This window comes from Cnephaeus nilssonii (genome assembly GCF_951640355.1).
Source record: "Cnephaeus nilssonii genome assembly, chromosome: 10".
In the NCBI taxonomy this organism is placed as follows: Eukaryota; Metazoa; Chordata; class Mammalia; order Chiroptera; family Vespertilionidae; genus Cnephaeus; species Cnephaeus nilssonii.
Window position 1 is genome coordinate 76,023,133 of NC_137081.1, and position 26,622 is coordinate 76,049,754.

General features: G+C 40.2%; 1 protein-coding gene across 6 annotated transcripts in view; it reads right to left on the bottom strand.

Annotated features, from left to right (window-relative positions):
* R3HDM1 (R3H domain containing 1) overlaps positions 1-26,622 on the bottom strand; it is a 126,999-nt gene that overhangs the window by 21,166 nt on the left and 79,211 nt on the right. For all 6 annotated transcript variants that reach the window (XM_079781902.1, XM_079781900.1, XM_079781899.1 and 3 more), the window contains 2 exons: positions 22,943-23,097; positions 16,320-16,471 (listed from right to left, as the gene is read on the bottom strand). In XM_079781902.1, the coding sequence (XP_079638028.1) occupies positions 16,320-16,471; positions 22,943-23,097 (307 nt within the window). The remainder of the gene's footprint in view (positions 1-16,319; positions 16,472-22,942; positions 23,098-26,622) is intronic.

Below are 26,622 nucleotides of genomic sequence, written 5' to 3' on the forward strand. Positions count from 1 at the left end.
TATGTACTACTATTTGTAATACTTTAAACAATAAAATAAAATTAAAAAAAATTATCTTTTGGATAATTATCTCTTAGATAATTATGTTTATTGCAATAATACCAATTTTTGAAACCAGAAAAAAACAACTAATTCCACTGCTCTTATTTCTTTACAAATTATTCTAAATATGCCTTTTGTATTGTTCTAATAGTTACTTAAAAATAACTAACTTCGTAAAATAAAAAAGGTAATTTTTTTGGATCTCACTAAGCTGTATTTTATTTTATTTATTTATTTTTAAAAATATATTTTATTGATTTTTTACAGAGAGGAAGAGAGAGGGATAGAGAGTTAGAAACATCGATGAGAGAGAAACATCGATCGGCTGCCTCCTGCACACCCCCTACTGGGGATGTGTCCGCAACCAAGGTACATGCCCTTGACCGGAATCGAACCTGGGACCCTTGAGTCTGCAGGCCGACGCTCTATCCACTGAGCCAAACCGGTTTTGGCACTAAGCTGTATTTTAGAAAACAGAATATGCAGTTTGACAATGACGAGATTCAGAAAAAATATTATATTGTTTAAAAATGTACTATCTGAGAACATGATTCTGACATACGCTAACCTAAATACTGACAAAAACAAAAAAGGTGGTTAGCATAAAACCATGAAGTTATTGCCATATTTGTCAACAATAAGTCTTTTAGAGTCTAATATGCAATTTGTCATAGTAAGTCTTTAAAGTTTTCTTTTTTTAGCAAATTCTTTCAGGAAAACAGTTTCAAATCATAGATACTATTAATTCTTTCTGAGAATTCTCGAGTAATCAGAAACCTTAATTGTAATATAAACCCTATTATTTACCACTCTTTTTTCATCATTTAAATAAACTTTCTTTACATAGTATTATTTCTGAATCTAGCTTTACAAGCTTTTTAAACTTACATTTCATATAATGCATTACAATTATCATATTAGATCCAACTACTGAATTATAGAGAATACTGGGAGACATATTAAAAAACACCATGCCCTAACCAGTTTGGCTCAGTGGATAGAGTGTCGGATTGCGGACTGAAAGGTCCCGGGTTCGATTCCGGTCAAGGGCATGTACCTTGGTTGCGGGCACATCCCCAGTGGGAGGTGTGCAGGAGGCAGCTGATCGATGTTTCTCTCTCATCGATGTTTCTATCTCTCTATCCCTCTCCCTTCCTCTTTGTAAAAAATCAATAAAATACATTTAAAACAAAACAAAACAAAACAAAACAAAACAAAAAAAACACCATGATGACAAAATTAGGAAAATCCTGACGTTGGGACACTCTATAAGACAAATGTGTAAAAACACAAGCAATATTTATGGGTCAGTTGGAAATATCAATATCAACTGGGTATTTGATATAATTAAGAAACCAACTGTTAAATTTTTAAAGATGTGAAAAAGTATTATAATTATGTGTTTTGTTTTGTTTTTATAATTATGTGAGTTTTTAAAAAACCTTTCATTAGCCCTGGCCAGGTAGCTCAGTTGGTTAGAGCGTCATCCCAATACACCAAGGTTGGGGCTTCAATCTGGGTCAAAGTACATACAAGAATCAACCAATGAATTCATGAATAAATGGAAAAACAAAGTGATGCTTCTCTCTCTCTGCTTCCCCTACCTAAAAACAATAAATATTTTTAAAAACCACACGTTTTAGGGATACTTATACTGAAATACTCATGAATGAAATTATATGAAATCTGGATTTTTTTCAAAAGAATATGGGAGGAGGATGAAATAGAAGTTTAGATCAAAAGAGATTAATCATTAGTTAATAACTGTAGAAGCTAAGTGATGAGTATATAGAGTACACTCTCATTATAAATATTTAAAAATGTCCACAATAAAATGCTATGAAATGATTCTCTAATTCAGGTGACAATTCTTCAGTTAGTAAGAATTAAAGTTTTATTGTTTTTTAGTGGCAGTAACTCAGTGTGGTTCAATAAAAGGGAAAAAGAAAAAAGTGTAAAGGAAAGATTTCATAAAAAGTAAGTTTGGACCATATGACAAAATATAAAAATAGTACTTTCTGAAATTAATTATGATTGGACTGTGTTTATGGGAGTATTTGCTGCCTGTGGAAATAATACAGCAGCTTGACAATTTGTACTAGTAAATGTGGCATTACTAGGGAAAATAGAAAATTTTGCCAAAAGCTGAAAGGATTTTTTGGTTCTAACTGGGGTAAATGTACCCTAGGGCCATGTAGTGCTTCACACCCTGATCTTGTTCACTAAACACATTCTAATGGCCTAATCAAGTTATGAGACACATGGGTGATAGGAGGCCACCAAGAATAGGAACCAGAAGCCCCAAGTCACTGAGATAAGCGATATGTCCCATATCACTAAATTAAAAATTGTTATTCCAGTTTACCAGTCTAGTGGGTTTTGGTTTTGATTATCCCTTAGATTAGGTAAATGAATTACAAAACTGAGTTCTAAGACTACTAATCTCCCCCAATAAAGAAAAAGACACTTTAAGGCACACATACTTGACAATAAGCAGCCCTCTTAAATCTCTTAAATACCTATTTTCAATGATCTAATTTGCCTTCTACATAGGCAGAAATATAACACATTAGAGAAAAAAAAAAGCATAGGAGTCAGCTTTTAAATACCACTCTCACTTTAAGGCCCTGGCTGGTATTGCTCAGCGGTTAGAGCATCACCCTGCACACCAAAGGGTCTCGGGTTTGATACCTGGTCAAGGGCACGTAACTGGGTTGCAGGTTCATCCCAGGGGCATGTGCAGGAGGTAACCAATTGATGTGTCTCTCCCACCCTCTCTCCTTCCCTCCCTCTTCCCCCCTTTCTACTTTCTAAAAAAAAAAAAAAAAATCAATGGGAAAAATATCCTTGGGTGAGGATTAACAAAACCAACAAACAAAAAACCACAAATATATAATATTCACAAAAGGGAGCGACTTCAAAAATTTCTCCTTTGTAAGACAAGACAGAAATAGAAAGAAGGGGACTTCTTAAAGTAAAACACCAGGCCCAGCTGGTGTGGCTCAGTGGTTGAGCATTGACCTAAGAACCAGAGGTCACAGTTCCATTCCTGGCACATACCAGGGTCATGGGCTCAGTGGGCTCGGTGGCAGATCACTGATTCTCTCTCATCACTGATGTTTCTCCCTCTCTCCCCCTCTCCCTTCCTCTCTAAAATCAATAAAAATATATTTAAAAAAATAAATACCAGGCCTAATCCTTAAAGTTCATATTCTACTCTTGAATAGAAAAATAAAGTATCAGTCTCATGACCTATTTGGTCTGAAACTTCCTGAAAAATACTGACTTAGCCCAGCCCGTATGGCTCAGTGGTTGAGTGTTGACCTATGAACCAGGAGGTCGCTGGTTCAATTTGAAGTCAGGGCACATGCCTGGGTTGCTGGCTCAATCCCTGGTGGGGAGTGTGCAGGGGGCAGCTGATCAAAGATTCTCTCATCATTGATGTTTCTATTTCTCTTTCCCTCTCCCTTCTTCTCTGAAATAAAAAAAAAAAAATGTATTTTTTAAAAAAGTACTGACTTAAAACCTATGAATGTGTAAATTAAAACGAATTAATATAAACTTTCAAAGGTATTAAATGTCATGGCAACAAAACTGAGTCTTGCCACTTACACCAATTGTTTTGCCATACTTTTTAGGAGTTTCTTTTCAGTGTATGGAACAGCCAATCAAATTGCTCTAAAATACCTCTACAGCAAGCATGTCAAACGCCCGGCTGATGGGTCGCATGTTTGACATACATGCGAGCAACGGAGATTGACAAATGACATAAATACCCAACAAGTTTCTTCTTTTGGGTTTTCTACAATGTTCACCTATAATCTTCTATGATAAGGTGGTGTTGTTTTTTTTTTTCATGGCTTTTATTTTTATAAATTGATTTTAGAGAGAGAAAGGGAGAGAGAGAAAGACAGAAACATCAATGATGAGAGAGAATGATTGATTGGCTGCCTCCTACACGCCCCCCCACTGGGGGGTCGAGCCCACAACCCAGGCATGTGCTCTTGACCGGAATTGAACCCAGAACCCTTCAGTCCACAGGTTCTATCCACTGAGCCAAACCAGCTAGGGCTACTGACTCATTTTTATTGTTTTCATAAATGGTGATGTATCTCATTTTAATTTGGTTCTTTGATTATTAATGAAGTTGTATATTTTTTATTTGTATTTTGAATTATTTGGCCAAGTCTTTTTATCATAGTTTGGCAAGACAGGTGATATTCATGAGAGAGCTGACAGTCAAATAAATGTTAAAGTCATACAAAATTAGTGGAGTTTGAACTCAAACCCAAGTATTTAATATCAAAAGTCATTAAAATAGATAGGAATGCAACATAACTTGAATTTGCAAGAGTATCTAATAAATATATCTAATACCAAGCATTACTTTTCACCCATACTATGGCATGCCAGATAATTAACATGATCTAATCAAAGTGGCATCGATACTGCCTCATAAAAGGCCATTTTTAGGCATTCATAAAAGGTCATATATATATTTTTAATTCTTCACTTTGGTAAACTGCAGTAGGCTTCTGATTCGGTTTCTGATTTAAAAATATGTAATGTGATTATCATTTTTTCCCATCATGGCTTTGATTCCAAAATACAGTAAAAATGAGGAAATAAATTACTGGAGCAATACAAATAAAAAATATACAACTTCATTAATAATCAAAGAACCAAATTAAAATGAGATACATCACCATTTATGAAAACAATAAAAATGAGTCAGTAGCCCTAGCTGGTTTGGCTCAGTGGATAGAACCTGTGGACTGAAGGGTTCTGGGTTCAATTCCGGTCAAGAGCACATGCCTGGGTTGTGGGCTCGACCCCCCAGTGGGGGGGCGTGTAGGAGGCAGCCAATCAATCATTCTCTCTCATCATTGATGTTTCTGTCTTTCTCTCTCTCCCTTTCTCTCTCTAAAATCAATTTAAAAAAATAAAAATAAAAGCCATGAAAAAAAACACACACACACAAAAACAACGAGTCAGTAGCCACTGGGATTGTAAATCAAAGGAAGATTTTATCAAAAGGTACCAAGGACCTTAAAAAAAGGTTATATCTTGGAAGCAACCCAGTGTCCATCAATAGATGAGTGAATAAAAAAGCTCTGGTACCTATATATACAATGGAATATTACTTGGCTATAAAATAGAATGAAATCTTACTATTTACAATAGCATGGATGGACCTAGAGGATAGTACTATGCTCAGTGAATAAGTCACTCAACTCAGTCAGAGAAAGACAAATACCATATTTCACTTATATGGAAATCTAAAGAACAAAATAAATGAACAAAACAGAAACAGACTAAAGACAGAGAGAGTGAACTGCTGGTTGTCAGAGGGGAGAGGGGTTTGGGACTGGGTGAAAGAGGAGAAGGGGTTAAGAAGCACAATTGGTAGCTACAAAATAGTCAAGGGAATGTAAGTAAAGCATAAGGAATATAGTCAATAATATTGAGATGACTATGTATGTTATCAGTTGGGGTACTGGAAATATCAAGAGAAACACTATGTAAAGTATATGACTATTTAATCACTAAGCTGTACACCTGAAACCAATACAAAATAATATTGAGCCCTAGCTAGTTTGGCTCAGTGGATAGAGGGTTGGACTGTGGACTGCAGAGTCCCAGGTTCGATTCTGGTCAAGGGCACATGCCTGGGTTGGGGACTCGATCCCCAGTAGGGGGCACGCAGGAGGCAGTCAATCATGATCCTCTCTCATCATTGATGTTTTTATCTCCCTCTCTTCCCCTTCCTCTCTGAAATCAATACAAATATATATATATTATTGCTTTTTTACAGAGAGGAAGGAGAGGTATAGAGAGTTAGAAACATCGATGAGAGAGAAACATCCATCGGCTGCCTCCTGCACACCCCCTACTGGGGATGTGCCTGCAACCAAGGTACATGCCCTTGACCAGAATCGAACCTGGGACCTTTCAGTCCGCAGGCCGACGCTCTATCCACTGAGCCAAACCGGTTAGGGCTCAATACAAATATATTAAAACAAACAAACAAAAACAACAAAATAACATTAAAATAAAAAATAAAAAAAATGTTTTTATTGACTTCAGAAGAAGGAAGAAGGAGGATGAGATTGAAATATCAATGAGAAGAATCATTGATCAGCTGCCTCCTGCAAGCCTCCTACTGGGGATTGAGCCTGCAACCCAGGCATGTGCCCTGACTGGGATCCGAACTGTGATCTCCTGGTTCATGGGTTGGCACTAAACTACTGAACCAGCCGGGCAGAAAAAACAACAAAAAGAAACCCAACAACACCATATCTTTGACCTGTTCAATTACCCTCTAAGCCTTACCCTCTATGGACTCTATGCCAAGGAAGAAATTCAAGTTGCACTCAAGATGAATCAATAAAGTGGGAAAAAAAAAGAAAAAAGGATATGTCCTACATGTCTATAACAGGCTAAATAAATTCTTGCATATTTATAAAATTGAGCAGTGTAATCATTAAAAATTATATTTACAAAGAAAATTTTAATGACATGGCAAAACACTGTATCAAATGAACAAAATATATCCAGTAGAATCTTAACTATGTTAAAATTATATATGAAAAGGAAAAAGACTTACAGAAAAATCTGAATATGAAAACAGTACTCAATTTAGGATTATGGGACTATGGCTGATTTTTTTTATTCTTGAAAATTTATATATTTTTTTATTTTCCAAAAAGGCATGCATGTATTTTCTAATTACAAAAAATAAACACTAAAAATATTCTATGACAAATGCCTGAAAAGTTAGACTTTTAAATGTTGTATCAGCGATTTAATTTTAACTAATAATCTGAATCTCCTTCAGAAATCTTTGACAGATGCCAGGGAGTGTGGTGAGGACAGCTATACTGATTTTCTGCAATATAAACCTTCATTTAATTTGAGGGTCAGATGCTCAGCCAGTCTTGCTGTCTCTGGAAGAATATACTAGCTTTCTGCCTTATAAGCTTTTTGCAAGTCAAGGTGATTTCTACACTGTAAATTTTTGTGATAAGGGTATCTATTTAGGACAATGTAAATAAACTTTCAACTATTTAGAATTTGACCAAACTATATACTCAGTTAATGAAATTAATGTCAAATGAAACTTTTATTGGAAAAAATTTTGGATTTTTCCCTTGAATGCAAATGGCCTATTTTTCTGGGCTTTCCAGTTAAATGCTCAAGTTTATAGAAATATTTACTTATAGTTCACCTATCCCAAATGTGAAATATTTAAAATAACCAAATAGACTAAAAGTCAGAAAAATACTTAACAAAACAAAAAGGAGTTGGGACATGTGGGACAAGATTGTTGCTTTTACTGAGAACTCCAATCTATCTGTTTCCTGACAGCCAAGATAAAATGGTGGACCAAGAGGAATCTACAATTCTGCCAGAATGATAAAGGAAGAAAGCATTTAAGCCTTTGGCAGGTGCTGGACTACAAACATATCCTAATTGTATTCTATGATTATGATGAATTTAAAGCAAGTAGTTAATCATAGAGGAATCTAGTCCTTTGAAACAAGATACTAGTATAAGACACAGTTCATATTTTACTAGGGACCTGAGGGGCTGGGGTGGAAATCTTGCCTAAGAGAGGATTATCTCCTATTAGATAACTAGAGGACCAGTGCACGAAATTCGTGCATGGGGGTGGGGGTGTCCCTCAGCCCAGCCTGCACCCTCTCCAATCTGGGACCCCTCGAGGGATGTCCGACTGCCTGATTAGGCCCTATCCCAGCAGGCAGTCGGACATTCCTCTAACAATCCAGGACTGCTGGCTCCCAACCGCTCGCCTGCCTGCCTGCCTGCCTGATTGTGCCTAACCGCTTCTGCCTGCCAGCCTGATCACCTCCTCACCAATCCCCAGCCAGCCTGATCGACGCCTAACTGCTCCCCTGCAGGCACGATTGCCCCTAACTGACCTCCCCTGCTGGCCTGGTCACCTCTAACTGCCCTCCCCTGCCAGCCTGGTCGCTCCTAACTGTCCTCCCCTGCAGGCCTGGTTGCCCCCAACTGCCCTCTCCTGCTGGCCAGCTTGTGTGTTGGAGTGATGGTCAATTTGCATATTACCTATTTATTATATAGGAGGATAGGTAGTATGCAGAATTACCTGCAGTAAGAGTTCATATTTTCCCTAAAAATGAACTTTGTATTTGTTAAGTGCTTGTGTGAGACCCAAGGGTCTATACTACACATTTTACATAAAAGATGCCTTTGGCTTGAGAACTGTAAAGGCAGCTATTATTTTTTATTATTTGTTAACCCTTTGCACTCGCTTGCTTTTTTCTCGATTCCTTTATTCTACTCGGGATTTAATTTTTTAAATACCCCAGATTTTACAAAGCGCGGCAGAATAAAAAACTGGAGTTTCTTTTCATACAAACTTATTTATTTGGATTTTTTAATATTTCAAATTATTGATACATTCAAAGAGTATAAAAAGAGCTGCTACTGATGCTAACCGTGTCGAGTCACACTCGACATCCGAGTGCAAAAGGTTAATCCTTACCTGAGGATACTTTTTTCCATTGATTTTTTTTTAGAGAATGAAAAGGAGGGAGGGAAGGGAATGAGGGAGAAGGAGAGGGAAAGAGAGAATGTGAGAAAGACACATCAACTGGTTGCCTCCCACAGGCACCATGACTGGGGGTCAGGGGATTAAATCTGAAACCCAGGTAAATGCCCTTGACCAGGAATAGAACCTGGGACCCTTTGGTGTGAGGGACAATGCTCTAACCACTAACCAGACTAGCAAGGGCAGGGCAGCTATTAAACACATTCAACCACAATGTTATCCCTCGTGCTCCTCGGAGAATGCTGGATTTTGAGAGGGGCCATATTCTGACCGACACAGTAGAATGAACCAGTTAACATCAAAAGCAGTTGTGTCAGTGGGCCTGCTGGATATATAACTTTAGTAGTACACTGAAGTGGTGGAAAATATCTCCCCAGTACAGCTGATCCTAAGCTGCTCTTTTGGAAATAATTTAGCTACTTATTAAGTTGCCTCCTGAGTGAGGCCATAAAAATGCCTTGGCAATGAGGACACTGCTTATACAACTAAGAACAGAGATCCAATTCCCCAAACAGTTTCGCCAAATCTTTTATGTATAATTTCAAAAGACAGAATGCCACAATACTATAATTTCATTTTTTTTTTAATTAAAAATTCAACTATTACAAAACGACTTCTGTTATGACAGCATGAGTTCTGTTAACCTGCACCCCACTGAAACTGGTGAAAACTATAAAAATGCAACTACTTAAAGTCGCTGGAAATGGACCACAGGATGAACAGCAAATAAGAACACCTTTAAAAACATGATTAGAAACGTGGGTCTTATATTTGAATCAAGATGCTTCCTCTGTTCCTTGCCCAGATTCATTAACATACAAAGTCTACTCCAGACAACTTGTAGTCAGGAACACAGAGCTCCCTCTCCCACAGCACACGAAGGGCTTTCTTCCTAGGAGAAGCAATATGTCAGTTTTGTCCCCCTGCCTCCAGGTACCTGTTGTTGAAGTTGATAGATGGAAACTCCTTCCCCCCTAACCCCCACTTATGAAACAGAAGGTCTATTGACATACTGAGATATGACATACTGAGAATACTGGGGCCCTGGCCTGATCACTTTTTGGTTGTTGTTAATCTTCACTTGAGGATATTTTTTCCATTGATTTTTAGAGAGAGTGAAAGGGAGGAATGAGGGAAGAGAAAGAGAAAGAGGAAGAGAGAGAGAGAGAGAGAGAGAGAGAGAGAGAGAGAGAGAGAGAGAGAGAGAGAGAGAGAGAAACACATCGATTGGTTGCCTCCTATATATATGTGTCCCAACAGGGGAATGAACCTGCAACCCAGGTACGTGCCCTTGACCGGGAATCTAACCAAAGACCCTTCAGCGTGCAGGCCAACGCTTTGCCACTGAGCCACACCAGCCAGGGCAAGGCATGATCACTTTTGCCCCAGCTCTTGAAGTGGTGATTCCATGTCAGGAAAGGCAAGCTTAGGACCCTAGGCTTTGGTCCCTCACTTTTCAAGTGCTCAGATCATAAAGGACGTTGCCACTTGGAGAGAAGCTTACCAATGTCCACATCCCCAGCTCCAGAAAATTTTCTGGGGAGAAAACAGGCCATAAAACAGATAGCACCTAATGTCTTCTCAAAAGAACTGACTTCAATTGAAACAGAGAGGGAAGAAGTTCAAGCCTAGGGTAATCTCAAGAATAGTACAGGCTGGCCTGGGTGGTGTGGCTCAGTGATTGAGTATTGACACATGAACCAAAAGGTCCCTGGTTCGATTCCTCAGGGCACATGCCTGGGTTTTGGCTTGATCCCTGGTGGGGGGCATGTAAGAGGCAGCCAATCGATGTTTCTCTCTCATTGATGTTTCCATCTCTCCATCCCTCTCCCTTCCTCTATCTAAAATAAATTAAAAAAAAACCCTACTAATCTTAAAAAAAAAAAAAGAATAGTACAGATTGTAGTAGACAACTGTGAGGTGATTCAGGATTCAGGCTAAACTTAGGCCTGCTGGTTTGAAGGAGGAAACCAGGTAAAAAGAGAGCTGGACAGAGCCTTCCTGAGATCAGAATAAAAATCAAACACTGACCCCAGAAATTTCTCCTTCACAGGAGCCATATTTTAATTGGAATATTTTGTAGAGCAACTTATGAATCAGGCATTGTTGAAAACAGCAGAGTAAGGAGCTGGCAGTTAGTGGAGTTTAACAGCTGGGTGTTGTCAAGGAAGAAAGGAACAGAGTCCTGCCAAAACCACTGTCACCCCAGGATTACTATGAGAATACCCAAAGCTTTCCCTGCTTGAGAACAGCATCAGAGGCTGAACCCTGGAGGTGAGGGAGCGGGGAGTGAAAGGGGGAATTAAATAGATGTCACTAAAATAACCCAGCTGATCGATGTTTCTAACTCTCTATCCCTCTCTCTTCCTCTCTGTAAAAAATCAATAAAATATATTAAAAAAAACAAACAATTAGAAAATATTAACCTTTTGCACTCGGATGTTGAGTGTGACTCGACATGGTTAGCATTAGAATAAAGGAATCGAGAAAAAAGCAAGCGAGTGCAAAGGGTTAATAAAGACATAGAAATCGTCTATCTTGAGTTAGTAGTAATTATGTAAGCTGAAGAACACAGAGGGAAAATAAAAAACTGGAGAGGCCCTGGCTGGTGTGGCTAAGCATTTAGAGCATCGGCTTATGCACCAAAGGGTCACATGATTGATTCTTGGTCAAGTGCAGTACCTGGGTTGCGGGTTCAATATGCAGCCCTGGTCTGGGCCTGGGCCTCCTGCACGTCCCCCACCGAGGGCTGAGCTCACAACCCAGGCATGTGCCCTGAGCAGAATTGGACCAGGGACCTTCCAGCTCATGGGTTGAAGCTCAACCACTGAGCAACACCAGCCGGGCACAATACACTCTTTGATGCTGGGCAGCAGCAGTGGCTGTAGCTCCAGTCAGGCATATGATCACAAGGGTTAATAACTGACACTCTATAGTGTATTCACTGTTAGATGATTTTGCCCAACTGTAGATTAATGTGAGTATTCTGAGCATGTTTAAGGTAGGCTGGCTAAGCTATGATGTAAGGTAGGCTGGCTAAGCTATTATGTAGGTTAGATGTATTAAAAATATTTTCTACTTATGATATTTTCAACTTAGGATGGGTTTATCAGAACTTAACCCCATCATAAATCAAAGAGCATCTATAAGTGAAAATATTCCTTATATGCTTCAAAATACTGCGGGGACACAATATAATCACTGATGCTCAAGACTGTGGCTCCGAATCAGCAACAAATAGTTTAACTATTTTTAGTGTGCTCTACTTAAGAATACAGGCAAGTATCTATTTTAGAATATGGAATTTCCATACACAAAGTATAGACATGTAATCCCTCACACCAATCCTGTGAAGTATTTTCCCTATTTTATAAACAAGACAACCAAAGTGCAAAAAGTCTAAGTTGCCTAAAGTTGCACAGGCTTGAAGTCAGGTTTTGTTTAGATTTCAAAGCTGTGTTCTTAATAATCATATCATGATAACTAATGCCTAATGGCACAAGATTCACTGATCCAAAAAAAGTAGCTAATTAGACCATCTCTTGCCCTGATGTTATCAGATTAGTGAGATTCCATGATGAAGAGCCTCAAGGAATATGCCATAGATTTGGGCTTCTGATAAAATGGCACTACAACCAACCAGGCATGCAGTTATAAGTACCGTGTGGTAAAATAAACAAACATAAGCTGGCAGAAAAAAAATCTACTGTATTAGTTGTAATACTAAATACTAATCATAAATGGATTAAACTCTCTCATCATATACAAACTAATGGCCCGGTGCATGGATTTGTGCACATTGAAAAGAAATTAATTAGAAGGTGGTTGGCAGGGTGGAACTGGGTGAGAAGGGCCGACATACCCTGGAGCCAACCTCCCGCAGTCCCTCCGCAGCCAGCTGCGCTGTGGCTCCAAGGTTGTCTGTGGAATGAGCGGGGGTCCCTCCGGCAGGTGGGACCCCTTGGCCTGGCCTGCAGGGATCAGACTGAAACCGGCTCTCCGACATCTCCCGAGGGATCCCAGAGTGCAAGAGGGCACTCTGCAAAGTTGCTGTCGCTCGGCAGCTCCTGTGTTGAGCGTCTGCCTTCTGGTGGTCAGTGCGCATTCTACCTACCAGCCGGTCAGTTGGCTGGACGGTCGCTTAGCCTTTTATATATATAGACTAGGGGCCTGGTGCATGAAAATTTATGCACTGGAGGGGGGGGTCCCTCAGCCTGGCCTGCCCCCCTCACAGTCCAGGAGCCCTCAGGGGCGTTAGGCAACCTGGCAATCAGGGGAAGACGATGCCCCATCACACCTCTGCTGCTGCCACTGCTGGCACCGTAAGCCTCAGGTGGCCCTGGTTACCTGAGCCTCGGGCGGCTGGGCAGCCGCCATCCGAGGCTTGCCTGTGCCTCGGGCCGGCCCTGGGCGGCTGGGGGACCCCAGTGGGGCTGAGGGGACTGGGTGCTGCCATCTTGTGGCTGTGGGGGCTGCCATCTTTGAGGGCATGGCAGTCAATCAGCATTATTGGCTGTGGGCACCATCATCTTTGTGACGGTGTGAGGGTCAATTAGCATATTCCCTCTTTATTAGATAGGATATAGATACCATATACATAAATACAAACAACCACATTAAAAAAAGTTTTAGCCCTAGTTGGTTTGGCTCAATGCATAGAGTGTTGGCCTGTGGATTGAGGGATCCCATGTTTGATTCCGGATAAGGGCACATTTCCCAGGTTGTGGGCTCGATCCCCAGTGGGGCATGCATGGAGGTGGCTGATCAGTGATTCTCTCATCATTAATGTTTCTCTCTTTCTCTCCCTCCTCCTTCCTCTCTGAGGTCAATAAAAAAAAAAAAGTTTGTCTAATTTATATGTAAAATTATAAACTCCATTTCATGTGCTTGTGCTAATTAATTTTGCTCATGTTTTCATACCCACATCTATGTTAGTATATAATTAGGTGCAAAGAGAAAAGTGAAAAAGGACACAGACCAGCATAGAAACATGGGTTACCCAGACTGTGTGTGTGTGGGAAATGATCCAAGTAGAACAACAAAAAACTGCCTGTATGACAAGATCTCATTTATGTAAAACTAGAAGCCCGGTGCATGAAATTCATACACGGTGGGGGGTTGTCCCTCAACCCAGCCTGTACCCTCTCCAATCTGGGACATCCCTCTCACAATCCAGGACTGCTGGCTCCCAACTGCTTGCCTGCCTGCCTTCCTGATTGCCCCTAACCGCTTCTGCCTGCCAGCCTGATCACCCCCTAACCACTCCGCTGCCAGCCTGGTTGATGCTTAACTGCTCCCCTGCCAGCCTGTTTGCCCCCAACTTCCCTCCTCTGCCAGCCTGGTCACCCCTAACTGCCCTCTCCTGCAGGGTTGATCACCTCCAACTGCCCTCCTCTGCCGGCCTGGTCACCCCTAACTGCCCTCTCCTGCAGGGTTGATCACCTCCAACTGCCCTCCCTTGCAAGCCTGGTCCCTCTCAACTGCCCTCCCTTGCAGGCCGGGTGCCTCCCAACTGCCCTCCCCTGCTGGCCATCTTGTAGTGGCCATCTTGTGTCCACATGGGGGCAGGATCTTTGACCACATGGGGGCAGCTATATTGTGTGTTGCAGTGATGATCAATCTGTATATTACTCTTTTATTAGATAAGATAGAGGCCTGGTGCACAGGTGGGGGCCAGCTGGTTTGCCCTGAAGGGTGTCCTGGATCAGGGTGGGGTTCCCTTGGGGTGTGGGGCGGCCTGAGCGAGGGGCCTGTGGTGGTTTGCAGGCGGGCCACGCCCCCTGGCAACCCAAGCAGAGGCCCTGGTATCTGGGATTTATTTTCCTTCTACAATTGAAACTTTGTAGCCTGGAGCGGAGCTAAGCCTGCTGTTCCCTCTGGGGCGGCAGCCATTTCTGTGGCAGTTAATTCACCTTCTACAATTGAAACTTTGTAGCCTTAAGCGGATGGGCCCGGCCAGGGTGTGCGGAAAGCTTTGTTTCCCCTGTTGCCGCCAGCAACCCTGGCCTGCTCTCTCAAGCTCCATTCTGCCGCCATTTGTTTGAATTTGTTTACCTTCTATAATTGAAACTTTGTAGCTTGAGTGGAGGCTTAGGCCTGCAAAGGCTATGGAAAGCTTGGCTTCCTCTGTTACCTGGGAAACTTTGCTCTCTGTGGCTGTAGCCATCTTGGTTTGGGTTCATTTGCATACTCGCCCTGATTGGCTGGTGGGCATGGCTTATGTAGCGGAGTGATGGTTAATTTTCATATTACCATTTTATTAGAGAAGATTATGTTTGTAAAGAAATCAGATGGGGAAAAAAGATCATAACAAAACCATAACAGAATGTTTTAGACTAATACTTATTTATCTGATTTCATGATATATTAATAAGGGAAAAATGCAAGATAATGTCTATTTCACTAGAACCTATCAACCAATTCCAATATATATAAATATGTATTTATATGCACATATATTTGAGCAGGCCAATACAAACAGAATGCATAACAGCTTGTGAGTGAGTACTGGTGACCAGAGTGGGAACATGAGAGTTAGCTTTCGTTTTACACATCTTTATATTGATTGCTTCACTGTGTCAACAAGCATAATAATTCAGTGATAAAAAATTTTAATAAAAAATTTAAAAAGTATATAGAGTTACAGAAACAAAATAATATTAAGGCCAATAATATGGTATATAAATGAGAATTAATTATGTGCAAGTTGGCCTTTGTCATTAAAGAAGTGTTTTAATTTAGTATGGATTTACTAAGCTTCTACTCTGGTCCAGGCCTCTTTAACCTGTGGCAGCCACAGAGCCATGCGAATTCCTCGGGGGATGGGGTGTGTGTGTGTTTCTGACAACACATAAAATGAGAGCCAAGTCCCATTTCCCAAGCAGATTCACTGAAGCAAGTATGTTAATCCCCTCTTTACCCATAAATACCACCAATAACCATAACTGGGTGGCAACCTCTTATTAGCAATTATAACTAAAGACCTCTTCTTATAAGAGCACTGAGGCCCCTCTGACAACCCCACAGGGATGTCCTGAGAATAACTGAAGGACTGTAATACACTCTGAACAAAAACTACAGGTACCCAATTCAAAGGAAAATTACTATTTTTAACACATTAAGTTTATCAGAGAAGCTTCTATTCTTCCAAGCTGAAGTAGCTAATGGAATAATTCATGACTTGCTTTAATGCAGAGTTACTATCATTTGCTTCTCTCATATACCTCCCTCCCCTTACTGATAAAAAATGAGCTTCCCAGAGTCTGAAAAATTTCAGTATATTTTGCTGTTGATGTTTTATAAAAGAAATATATTCTCATCAAACTCCTATAAAAGCCCTTAAATATTGACAAACAAATGCTCTAAACTCCAAGGTCTATGTCCAACTATTTTATTCCACGTGGGTAAGTAAAAGGAGACTAAAAGAAATATTAGAAAAATATCATAGTTATTCTTTTAAAAAATTTTTAAGTTTATTTATTTATTTATTATTTTAAATTCTTTATTGTTTAAAGTATTACATATGTCTCCTTTTCCCCTCATTGTGTATCATAGTTTTTTTTTATTCTACATTAGAGAATGATCTCAGGTAATGTCCTGAGGCAACTTTAAAATTAGCAACAGACCAAAATCATGATAAAAAATGAGAAGCTATAGGATTAGTTTTCTTAGTCATACTCACCTTAAATTATTTTGTTGGCCAGGTGGAATGACACTATAGTAAACTGGAATTCCTGTTGTGGGCATAGATCCTTGATTAGATTGATTAGGGAAAATAACAGGCTGTTGATAAGTCTGATGGGCAATTCCTTGAGAACCTTGAGGCAGTGAAACCTAAAATTTGAAAGACAATTTAAAGGGAACAAGTTCTTCAAACTCTTGCAAATGTTAATGTCTCTAGCCTTCATAAACTTTTCAAGTACAATAAACCCTTGATTTTGTGGACCTTGATTTATGAACTTTAAGGAACAAAATTTCTGATCCATATGTTATATCTGGAAATTAATACTCTGTTAATTTAAAAATGGCCTTAACCAAGATTTGCTCATAATTAAATTAACATTATTTTTGTGTGTTATTAATTCACTATTATTTTTAACAAATTTTAGCAAATAGGCCATATGTTGGGAAAAGCACTGTAGTAATTTTGCCGATATAAACATTATATATCTACAACTATAGTCTACATATTTATATCCAAAAGTAACACTGCTCATAAACAATATTCGTAAACAATGTTCAGGTAATGACTAGCATGTGATCACACCACATCACTCGGGGTAATTGGTTCTGTTGTCACCTGGCATGACTTTCTGCAGCAGTTTTAACACATGCTGGCTGATGTTCCGATGTACACTTAGCTAAGTCACACCCCCAGCCGTGTGCATTTTTTCATTCAAGGTGACTGGTGAATGCATACATTTACTAGACCTATTCAGTAGGAATTTTAAATTACAGTAATATAAATAGAAAACTTGTCTGTGAAATTAAACTTTTCATACATACTTAATTTTAATTAAACAAATGTGTTTACATAAAACAGGTAAATTAACTTGTCAATTTTTTAACATATACATTTGGAAAACCTATTTTATTATATAATGGGCTTTCAGCTTTAACGGACACCCCGTTGCCCGAATTAATCCATTATATCGAGGTTTTACTATATGACTAATTAAGGAATAAGCTAAAACTGTCAACAGGCTGTCCTGATAAGTTAGCCATAACACTACCACTTTATTTCTTTTTTTTCCCCAGCTATTGTTTTTCAGTAGCATTTATCAATTGTACAGTAGGCTAGATGCATTAGATTTTAAAAAAAGAAAGATAAGACTCATGCCCCTAAGTAAAAGTTATTTTAAAAAATAAGCTATTTCCAAATAAGAATGACCATTTGAAATAGAAAGAGTAACAGTTCACTTCAAGTACAACTGAGTAAAACTCAGGGCATCAGTGAGATACCCTGTGGATCAGAAGGAGTATGAGCCTTGAAGCTTAACAAATATGGATGTGATACCACCAGCTTCATCACTTTGCTGACTATGTGACATTGGGCAAACAGCTTTACTATTCTGAGATCCCAGTCACTTATCTGGGGAAAAAAAAAAAAAGGATGCCACCTTCATCTCACAGGAGGTATTATCTTTATTACAATATCCATTTACAGGTTCTAGCACAGTAGGCATTTGGTGAACAGTGGATCTTTATTTTAAAAATTTCTACTTATTTTATTTTTAAATTTAAATTCTTTATTGTTGAAAGTATTACTATGTCTCCCCTTGTTTTTATTGATTTTTAGAGAGAGAGGAAGGGAGAGGGATAGAGATGAAAATATTGATAGAGAAACATTGGTTGGCTCCCTCCAGCACATCCCCTTCTGGGGATCAAGCCTGCAACCTGGGTATGTGCCCTGAACTAGAATCGAACTGTGATCTCTTGGTTCACTCAAACACTGAGCCACACTGGCTGGGCACATCAAATCTTTCTAACAACCCTAATAAGATACTTTTATCATCCTTGTTTTATAGATGGGGAAGTAGAGGGTAAGTAACTTGTCCAAGATTGTATAGCTAGTAAGTAGGGAAGCCAGGATTTGAATCCATGCCCCCTGGCTCAGAGCCTCAGTTTGTGCTGTTCTCTATTCTTGGGCCCCGTGATTTTTAAGTTCATGATTAACTTCTAAGTCTGGCCTATACAGCATGTTTCTGAAACGTAAATGGTCCTCTCAAAATACACAGTAATCTCTTAATTACTTTCAATTTGGCTCAATCATTGTAATGAGAAAGTTACTAGTGTGATATATCCAACTCAGTGTAACACAATATTATTTCAGTCTTTTTGTCTATGGAGGCAGTGTGAACATTCTGAGATAACTAGAGGCCCAGTGCCCAAAATTCATGCACTTGGGTGGTGCGCCCTCTCGCACTCTGGGACTCCTCACTCCTTACTGCCTACCTGCTCACTGCTCCTTACTGCTTGGCTTGCTGCTCCTTAGCGGAGATGGGAGAGGCTCCCACCATCACAGCTGAGCTCACTAGCTGTGAGAGCACACTGACCACCAGGGGGCGGCTCCTGCGTTGAGCATCTGCCCCCTGGTGGTCAGTGTGCATCATAGAGACTGGTTGTTCTGGTCGTTCCACCGTAAAGGTCGCTTAGGCTTTTATTATATAGACTAGAGGCCCGGTGCACGAAATTCGTGCACGGAGGGGGGTTGACCCTCAGCCCAGCCTGTACCCTCTCCAATCTGGGGCATCCCTCTCACAATCCAGGACTGCTGGCTCCCAACTGCTTGCCTGCCTGCCTTCCTGATTGCCCCTAACCGCTTCTGCCTGCCAGCCTGATCACCCCCTAACCACTCCAATGCCAGCCTGTTTGCCCCCAACTTCCCTCCTCTGCCGGCCTGGTCACCCCTAACTGCCCTCTCCTGCAGGGTTGATCAACTCCAACTGCCCTCCCTTGCAGGCCTGGTCCCTCCCAACTGCCCTCTCCTGCTGGCCATCTTGTGGTGGCCATCTTGTGTCCACATGGGGGCAGGATCTTTGACCACATGGGGGCAGCTATATTGTGTGTTTCAGTGATGATCAATCTGCATAGTACTCTTTTATTAGATAGGATAGAGGCCTGGTACAGGGGTGGGGGCCAGCTGGTTTGCCCTGAAGAGTGTCCCTGATCAGGGTGGGGTTCCCTTGGGGCATGGGGCAGCCTGAGCGAGGGGCCTGTGGTGGTTTGCAGGCGGGCCACGCCCCCTGGCAACCCAAGCAGAGGCCCTGGTATCTGGAATTTATTTTCCTTCTACAATTGAAACTTTGTAGCCTGGAGCAGAGCCAAGCCTGGGGCTCCCTCCGAGGCCCGCAGCCATTTGTGTTGGGGTTATAATTGAAACTTTGTTGCCTTAAGCGGGTGGGCCCGGCCAGGGTGTGTGGAAAGCTTTGCTTCCCCTGTTGCGGGCGGCAACCCTGGCCTGCTCTCTTAAGCTCCATTCTGCCGCCATTTGTTTGAATTTGTTTACCTTCTATAATTGAAACTTTGTAGCTTGAGTGGAGGCTTAGGCCTGCAACGGCTATGGAAAGCTTGGCTTCCTCTGTTACCTAGGAAACCTTGCTCTCTGTGGTTGTAGCCATCTTGGTTTGGGTTAATTTGCATACTCGCTCTGATTGGATGGTGGGCGTGGCTTGTGGGTGTGTCGGAGGTATGGTCAATTTGCATATTTGTCTATTATTAGATAGGACTAGTAGCCCTGCACACGAATCCGTGCGCCAATAGCTCACCAGTAGCTCGCTGTCGCCCTCCAGTAGCTCTCCACCTGCTGCCGGGCCCTCCTGCAGTTCCCCCTATCCCCCCTCATAGCTTGCTGCCCTTCCCCCTCCTGTAGCTCTCCACCGCCCACTTGTAGCTCGCTGCCCCACCCTCCTGCTGATCCGTGATCTGGTCGTTACGCGGTCCATCATTATGCTTCATGGCGTAACAGCCATTTGCATATTACATCTTTATTATATAGGATTATTTCTGGTTGTAACTAAGTTAATACATATACAGGGCAGATTTAGGAAGAATGACACAGCTCAATCTACATGATTTAAACTATAGAATCTATAGCTCAAGCATAGCAAACTTAAATGAGGCGTGCGGCCCGCCAGCCGTGAGTTTGACATGCTTGCTACAGCTAGTGGTAACGAAGAAAATTGAAGTACTAAAAGAGAGAGGGAACAGTACTTGAGAATGTACAGCTACAGAATACACTCTACTGAGGACAGATTACTTTTCTGGCTTATTTTTTAGGCAACAGTTTATGACCATCCAGCTTATCTACCAAATGTAGGAGGAAGTATAAAGAGGCTGTCATTCATTGCTCATCAGAGTATAACAGTTCCCATAATCATTCACCCAGTGTGAGGATTACATGAAATGCCATGGGAAAATAATTTATAGCTTATAAAAATGTATGCTATGGAAATAATAACTGTCTTAGCTCTGAAGCATTTTTAATATCTAGCTCCATTTTTAAAACGACACCAACAAGGTTATATTTTATTTAAAAATTACATTCCTTGCCCTGTCCAGTTTTGTTCAATGGTTAGACATCAGCCCATGGGGTGAAGGGTTGCAGCCTCAATCCCCGGCTTAGGTTGGGATTGTGTGGGAGGCAACCAATCGATGTCTCTCTCACATCAATGTTTCTCTCTCTGTGTCTCTACCTCTCCTTTCCACTTTCTCTAAATACCAATGGAAAAAAATTTCCTTGGGTGAGGATTAACAAAAAAAAAACACACACAAAAAAAATTATATTTCTTACACTAGACTGTGAGCCACTAAGGCCAAGAGTAAATCTTATTTATGCAGTGCCTGGGCATCTTGTCTAATAGATGCTCAATGTACTGGATTAGGTAGCATGACCAGGGTTCTTGAGAAGGGAGATTCCTTGGTACTGATCCTGTAGACTGTCTAGCTATGAAGAAAGTAGGGGATGGGCAGTCTGATGAACCTAGGCTCATGCATGGAGGATACAAAATAAAAAGCATGCAAAATATGAGAAAAGAAAGATGCAAAATTTACTGTCATGTTCTGGCTGGTGTGGCTCAGTTGGGTGAGCATCATCCTGTGTACCAAAAGGTTGCCTGTTTGATTCTGGATCAGGATACATGCACAGGCTGCAGGTTTGAATCCAGTTGGGGTACGTGCAGGAGGCAAATGATTGATATTTCTCACATCAATGCTTCTCTCTCTCCCTTCCTCTCTCGCTAAAATCAATAAAAATAGACTTTAAAAATATCTAGTTTCAGAATGTATTTTTTTTCTTTTTTTCCTTAATTGCCTTCTATAATTAGGGGGCTTCAATACTAGACATCCTTGATAATTCCACATTTTACATTTTAATTTCAATTTTGACTTTCTGGAATTAAATGGAATATACTAGCACCTTTGCTCATATACTTCCCTATCCCCAGAATGTCTTCCTAACCAATTTATGCCTGTTATTTTAAGAGATAATTTAAGGTTTATATCTTCCCAGAATACTTCTTATTAAGTCCCTAATCTTCATGATTCATTCAGTTACCAGTCTGAATACTATCACAAATCTAATTATGTTTAGATAACATACACGTACATTTATTTTTCCAACTAGATTGTTTTTACCTTGGGGAGATGAATGAAAATGATCTTTGGATTTCTTAACATTAGACTCAGCTACGGAAAACCATCTATATATATAAAAGCCTAAGTGACCGAACGACCGGTTGCTATGACATGCTCTGATCACAGGGGGCAGATGCTCAATGCAGGAGCTGCCCCTGGTGGTCAGTGCACTCCCACAGTGGAAGTGCCGCTCAGGTGACTAACGGGCACCAGACACCAGCTCACGGCTGGTGAGTGCCGCTGCGGCAGTGTAAGCCTCTGTGGCAGCGCGCTACTGAGCGGCAGTGGCGGCAGGCACAGTGGGGCCAGGATGAGTGGGAGTGGTGTGGTGCCTGGCCACCTGCCACTTTGCGCACTACTACATGCCTCAGGGGATGTGGGACTGCCAGTTTCGGCTTGATCCGCGGACTGGGCCAAAACTGGCAGTCCGACATCCCCCCAGGGGTCCCGGATTATGGGAGGGCACAGGACAGGCTAAAGGACCCCACCAGTGCACGAATCCGTGCACCAGGCCTCTATGAGGTAATAAAACAAACCCACTTGCAAGTCATTCCAAAAAGATGAAGGGAGGTAAAACACATATCTGAAAATGTGGCACATTACAATAATAAAAAATATGACTTATTCATGAAACAATCAGTATTTCTACTTTAGAACTATAAATTAAAATCCATGTCATTTTTAATAGATGTAATTTCTTTTGGGATTGAGGTGGGGGAAATAATCAGTTCCAGCATGGGCAACTGTACAATCTCCTCTATTCTATAAGCACTGATAGCCTGTATTCCATTTCACTATTTCAAATACCTATTTCCATTGCTATTTTCCCTCCCATTCCACTTTCCTTAAGAGGCTGAATTATAGGGTAAGATACTTGCTTATATACTTAGGTAGTCAGAAACACAGTTAATGCCAGGCAAAACTTACTTGTCAACATCAAAGTAGCTCAATATTTTTTCCCTAAAAATTAATGAAGCGAATGAATAAAGCAATAAAATGATAAAACAAAACTGCTATGACTAATAAAACTCGTAAGACTATAAAGTTATGTATTATAGAACATTGGTAACCTTTTAATCCCATATTAAAAGAAGAGAGACAATGCATCATAACTATACATTTTATTTATTCAAAATCACCTCTACCCAAAGGAGGTGAGTGATAACGTACCTGATATGATGGCACTGAAGGGTAGGGGATGACCACTCCTTGAATCTGATTTCCTATGCTGTTGGGTTGGCCACTAACCAGGCTCTGACTCTGGGGTTGCTGAATTCCAACTATTCCTTGGTAGTTTTGCTGCTGGTTGGGCATAACTTGATAACCTGTAATGAAACAACGAGTTAAATCCTGCTTTGAATTTATGTGATCTAGTAGGGTGTTTTTGTACATTAAGCAAGTAATTTGTGTTCTAAAATGATAGAATTTTGTTCTAAACAACAAATTTCAAACAACCTTCTATTATGAGAGCTAACATTGAAAAGGTTTACTATGAGGTAACCCAAGTCAGCTACATTTTTTTCTCTCCCTTACAATATATTCTAATAAAATTTGTGTACAAAGATTCCCTTTGTAGTTGTGGAAGTTTATAGGGTTATAGACTTGGATTACACAGAGAATTATTATTTAGTATGTATTAAAATGTTATCACAACTAGTTTCTGGGGACCAGGAGTAGCTACATAATTTGTGGGGCCAGTGCAAAATCAACAAACAAACAAACAAAAAAAATGTAGGACACCTTGCTAAAAAAATTATTGAGGATTTTGTATTGGTAATAGAACATTGCCTTAACCATGGGGCCCCATGTAGCTGCATGCCCATGAGACTGGCATTTCTGGAGGCCAAAAAAAGGGGAAAGGTGGCCATTTTTACAGAATGCTTATATGTTTGTTTGTTTTTTAAATCACACTAAGATATAAATCTTTATATTAGGAATGTGTCAAGGGCACAAGGAAAATGGAGTCATTTAGCAATTTTAAAAAAGATTATTTCTTTATTGTACTAAGGTCACCAGACAGAGAAACAGATGCTCAATGAGACTAATCTGCCAGAAGTCACAAATCAAAGAAAAAAGGACAATTCTTCCCTATTCTGAAGGCTCTTTTGGTAATTGAAGTAGTCAGTTAAGACTATAAATTTACTTTTATCAACTGAAATTTTCAGTTATTTAAATAAGAATCTGAAATAAGTTTTGAGTAGTGAATATGAATTGTATTTTGTCTCCTGAACCTAAGAGGATTCCTTATGTAAACCAATTAGTTTAATACTTATATACATTATTAAAAGCTACAACAAATCCTGGTTTAAAAAAAAAGGCCGAGCTGGCATAGCTCAGTGGTTGAACGTTGACCTATGAACCAGGAAGTCACAGATTGATTCCTGGCCAGGGCACATGCTCTGGTTGCAGGTTCGATCCCCAGTGTGGGGCATGCAGGCGGCAGCCAATCAATGATTCTCTCTCATCATTGATGTTTCTATCTCTCTCTCCCTCTCCCTTCCTTCCTGAAATCAATAAGAATATATTAAAAAAAGAAAAGAAAAAGAAACCAGATAAAAATAAATAACTAATCTTCTAGTTTAAGGGTATTTAAAAATGTCTACAAAGATGAACCAAACTATGACATTGCCTATAAACACTTCCATAACTGAAGGTCACTGAAATATTTCTCTGATACCACTAATATATTTTGCTATCTTATAAATATCAGTTTACATTTTCATCCTTGTTAATCACTACAGCAACAGAAATGGCAAAGACCCCACCTCAGGTAATGACTGTAGACAACAGCATGACTATAGTTCCCCAGAAGCCTTGATGATTCTGCTCAATGATTAAATAACTAAATAAAATCTAGCAATAACCTTCCCTAAAAATATAAAGTATACCTGGTAACTAAGCAACATATTAAAAACAAGAAAGTAAAAATCCAGTTATAGTGAATCCTTTCATATTTCTATGGCAACAGTGCTTTATGACCATAATTCAAATGACTATTCATCAATCTAACTTTGTAAAAGAAATGTAAATTCTAATCCTTATCTGTAATAAGTGATTGACAATATACTGTTTCTTAAACCTTACCCCCTGTGAATCATATAATACTTAAACTTGTAGGCAGATAAAGGACAAGCAGAAGAAATTTCTTTCTTGTTCTTTAGTATACTTAATATTCAACCCTATTTTCAAGTTTATCAAATGACAAGTATTTTAAATTAATACCCTAAATACCAAAACACTGTAAAAAAATATACTGACACACTTCCACACCTAGGGAAATAAAGGGCAGGAGTGAAAATGGGACGTGAATATGTTTTCTTGTGTTGGAAATGCCACCTCTAAACACAAGACCCTGCCCCCTCCGCACCCCCCCCCCCCCAACACACACAGCGGCATGCATATATTGCAGCATTAGAATTTAGGACTAGCTGAAACTGGTTTTGCTCAGGGGTTAGAACCTCAGCCTGGAACTGAAGGGTTGCAGGTTTGATTCTGGTCAAGGGCACATATGTTGGTTGCAGGCCCCAGCCCCAGTCAGGGAGTGTGTGGGAGGCAAGGAATCAATGTGTCTCACATCAATGTTTCTCTCTCTCTGTCTCTCCTCCTCTCTTCCACTCTCTCTACCGACCAATGATTCTTTCTCATCATTGATGTTTTTATCTCTCCCTCTCCTGTCCTCTCAGAAATCAATAAAAATATACTAAAAAAAAAAAAAAGAAAGAAAAGAGAAAAAAATACCCTCAGGTGAGGATGAACAAAAACAAAACAAAAAAGAATTTGGAACCAAAGGACTTGTATGCATGCATATTAGCATAACCAATGGACACAGACACTGGGGGGGGGGGGGGGGGGGGGGCGGGGGCGGGGTGAGGGCTTGCCCAGGGTGGAAATGGCTGAGGGTGGGGGTGTCAATCAGGGGGAAAAAGGAGACATAGGTAAAACTTTACACACACACACACACAAAATGTTGCTGACAAAAAAGAATTTGGGCTTAGATCTTTATAGACTAACTTCTTTTTTTTTTAAATATATTTTATTGATTTTTCAGAGAGAGGAAGGGAGAGGGATAGAGAGCTAGAAACATGGATGAGAGAGATACATCGACCAGCTGCCTCCTGCACACCCCCTACTGGGGGATGTGCCCGCAACCAATGTACATGCCCTTGACCGGAATCGAACCTGGGACCTTCCAGTCCACAGACCGACGCTCTATCCACTGAGCCAAACCGGTTTTGGCTAGACTAACTTCTTATAATGGACTTGTCAGAATTACAGCCCACTAAAATTTAAAAGAAAAATGTGGACGCTTGGCAGTATTTAGTGTAATACAATCTGACTTAAAATACCTTGACTAAGAAATCCCCCTAAAAAACTTCAAGTAATTTTCAACTTACTTTTGTAGTTTATTCACAATAAATTCAGTTACAGGATGCAACTTTGAAAAAAACAAAACAAAACCCAATTTATGTGCAAATGTGCTTCTGATTTCCTTTCTCTAAATTTTCTAATGTCCCACAAAAGCTCTGCTTCCTGTAAACTTAAAACTAAATAATTAAGAGTTAATTGGTTATTTTAAAAATTCCATGTGAAAACTTTAAAATTATGGGTATTTCAATAAAATACTTTTTCCCCCTTTAGAACATATATTTTTATTGATTTCAAAGAGAAAGAGAGAGGGAGCAAGAGACAGAATTATCAATGATGAGAGAGAATCATTGATGGGCAGCCTCTTGCACCCCCTCCTGGGGATCGAACCCGCAACCCAGGCATGTGCCCTTGACCGGAATCGAACCTGGGACCCTTCAGTCTGCAGGCCAATGCTCTATCCACTGAGCCAAACTGGCTAGGGT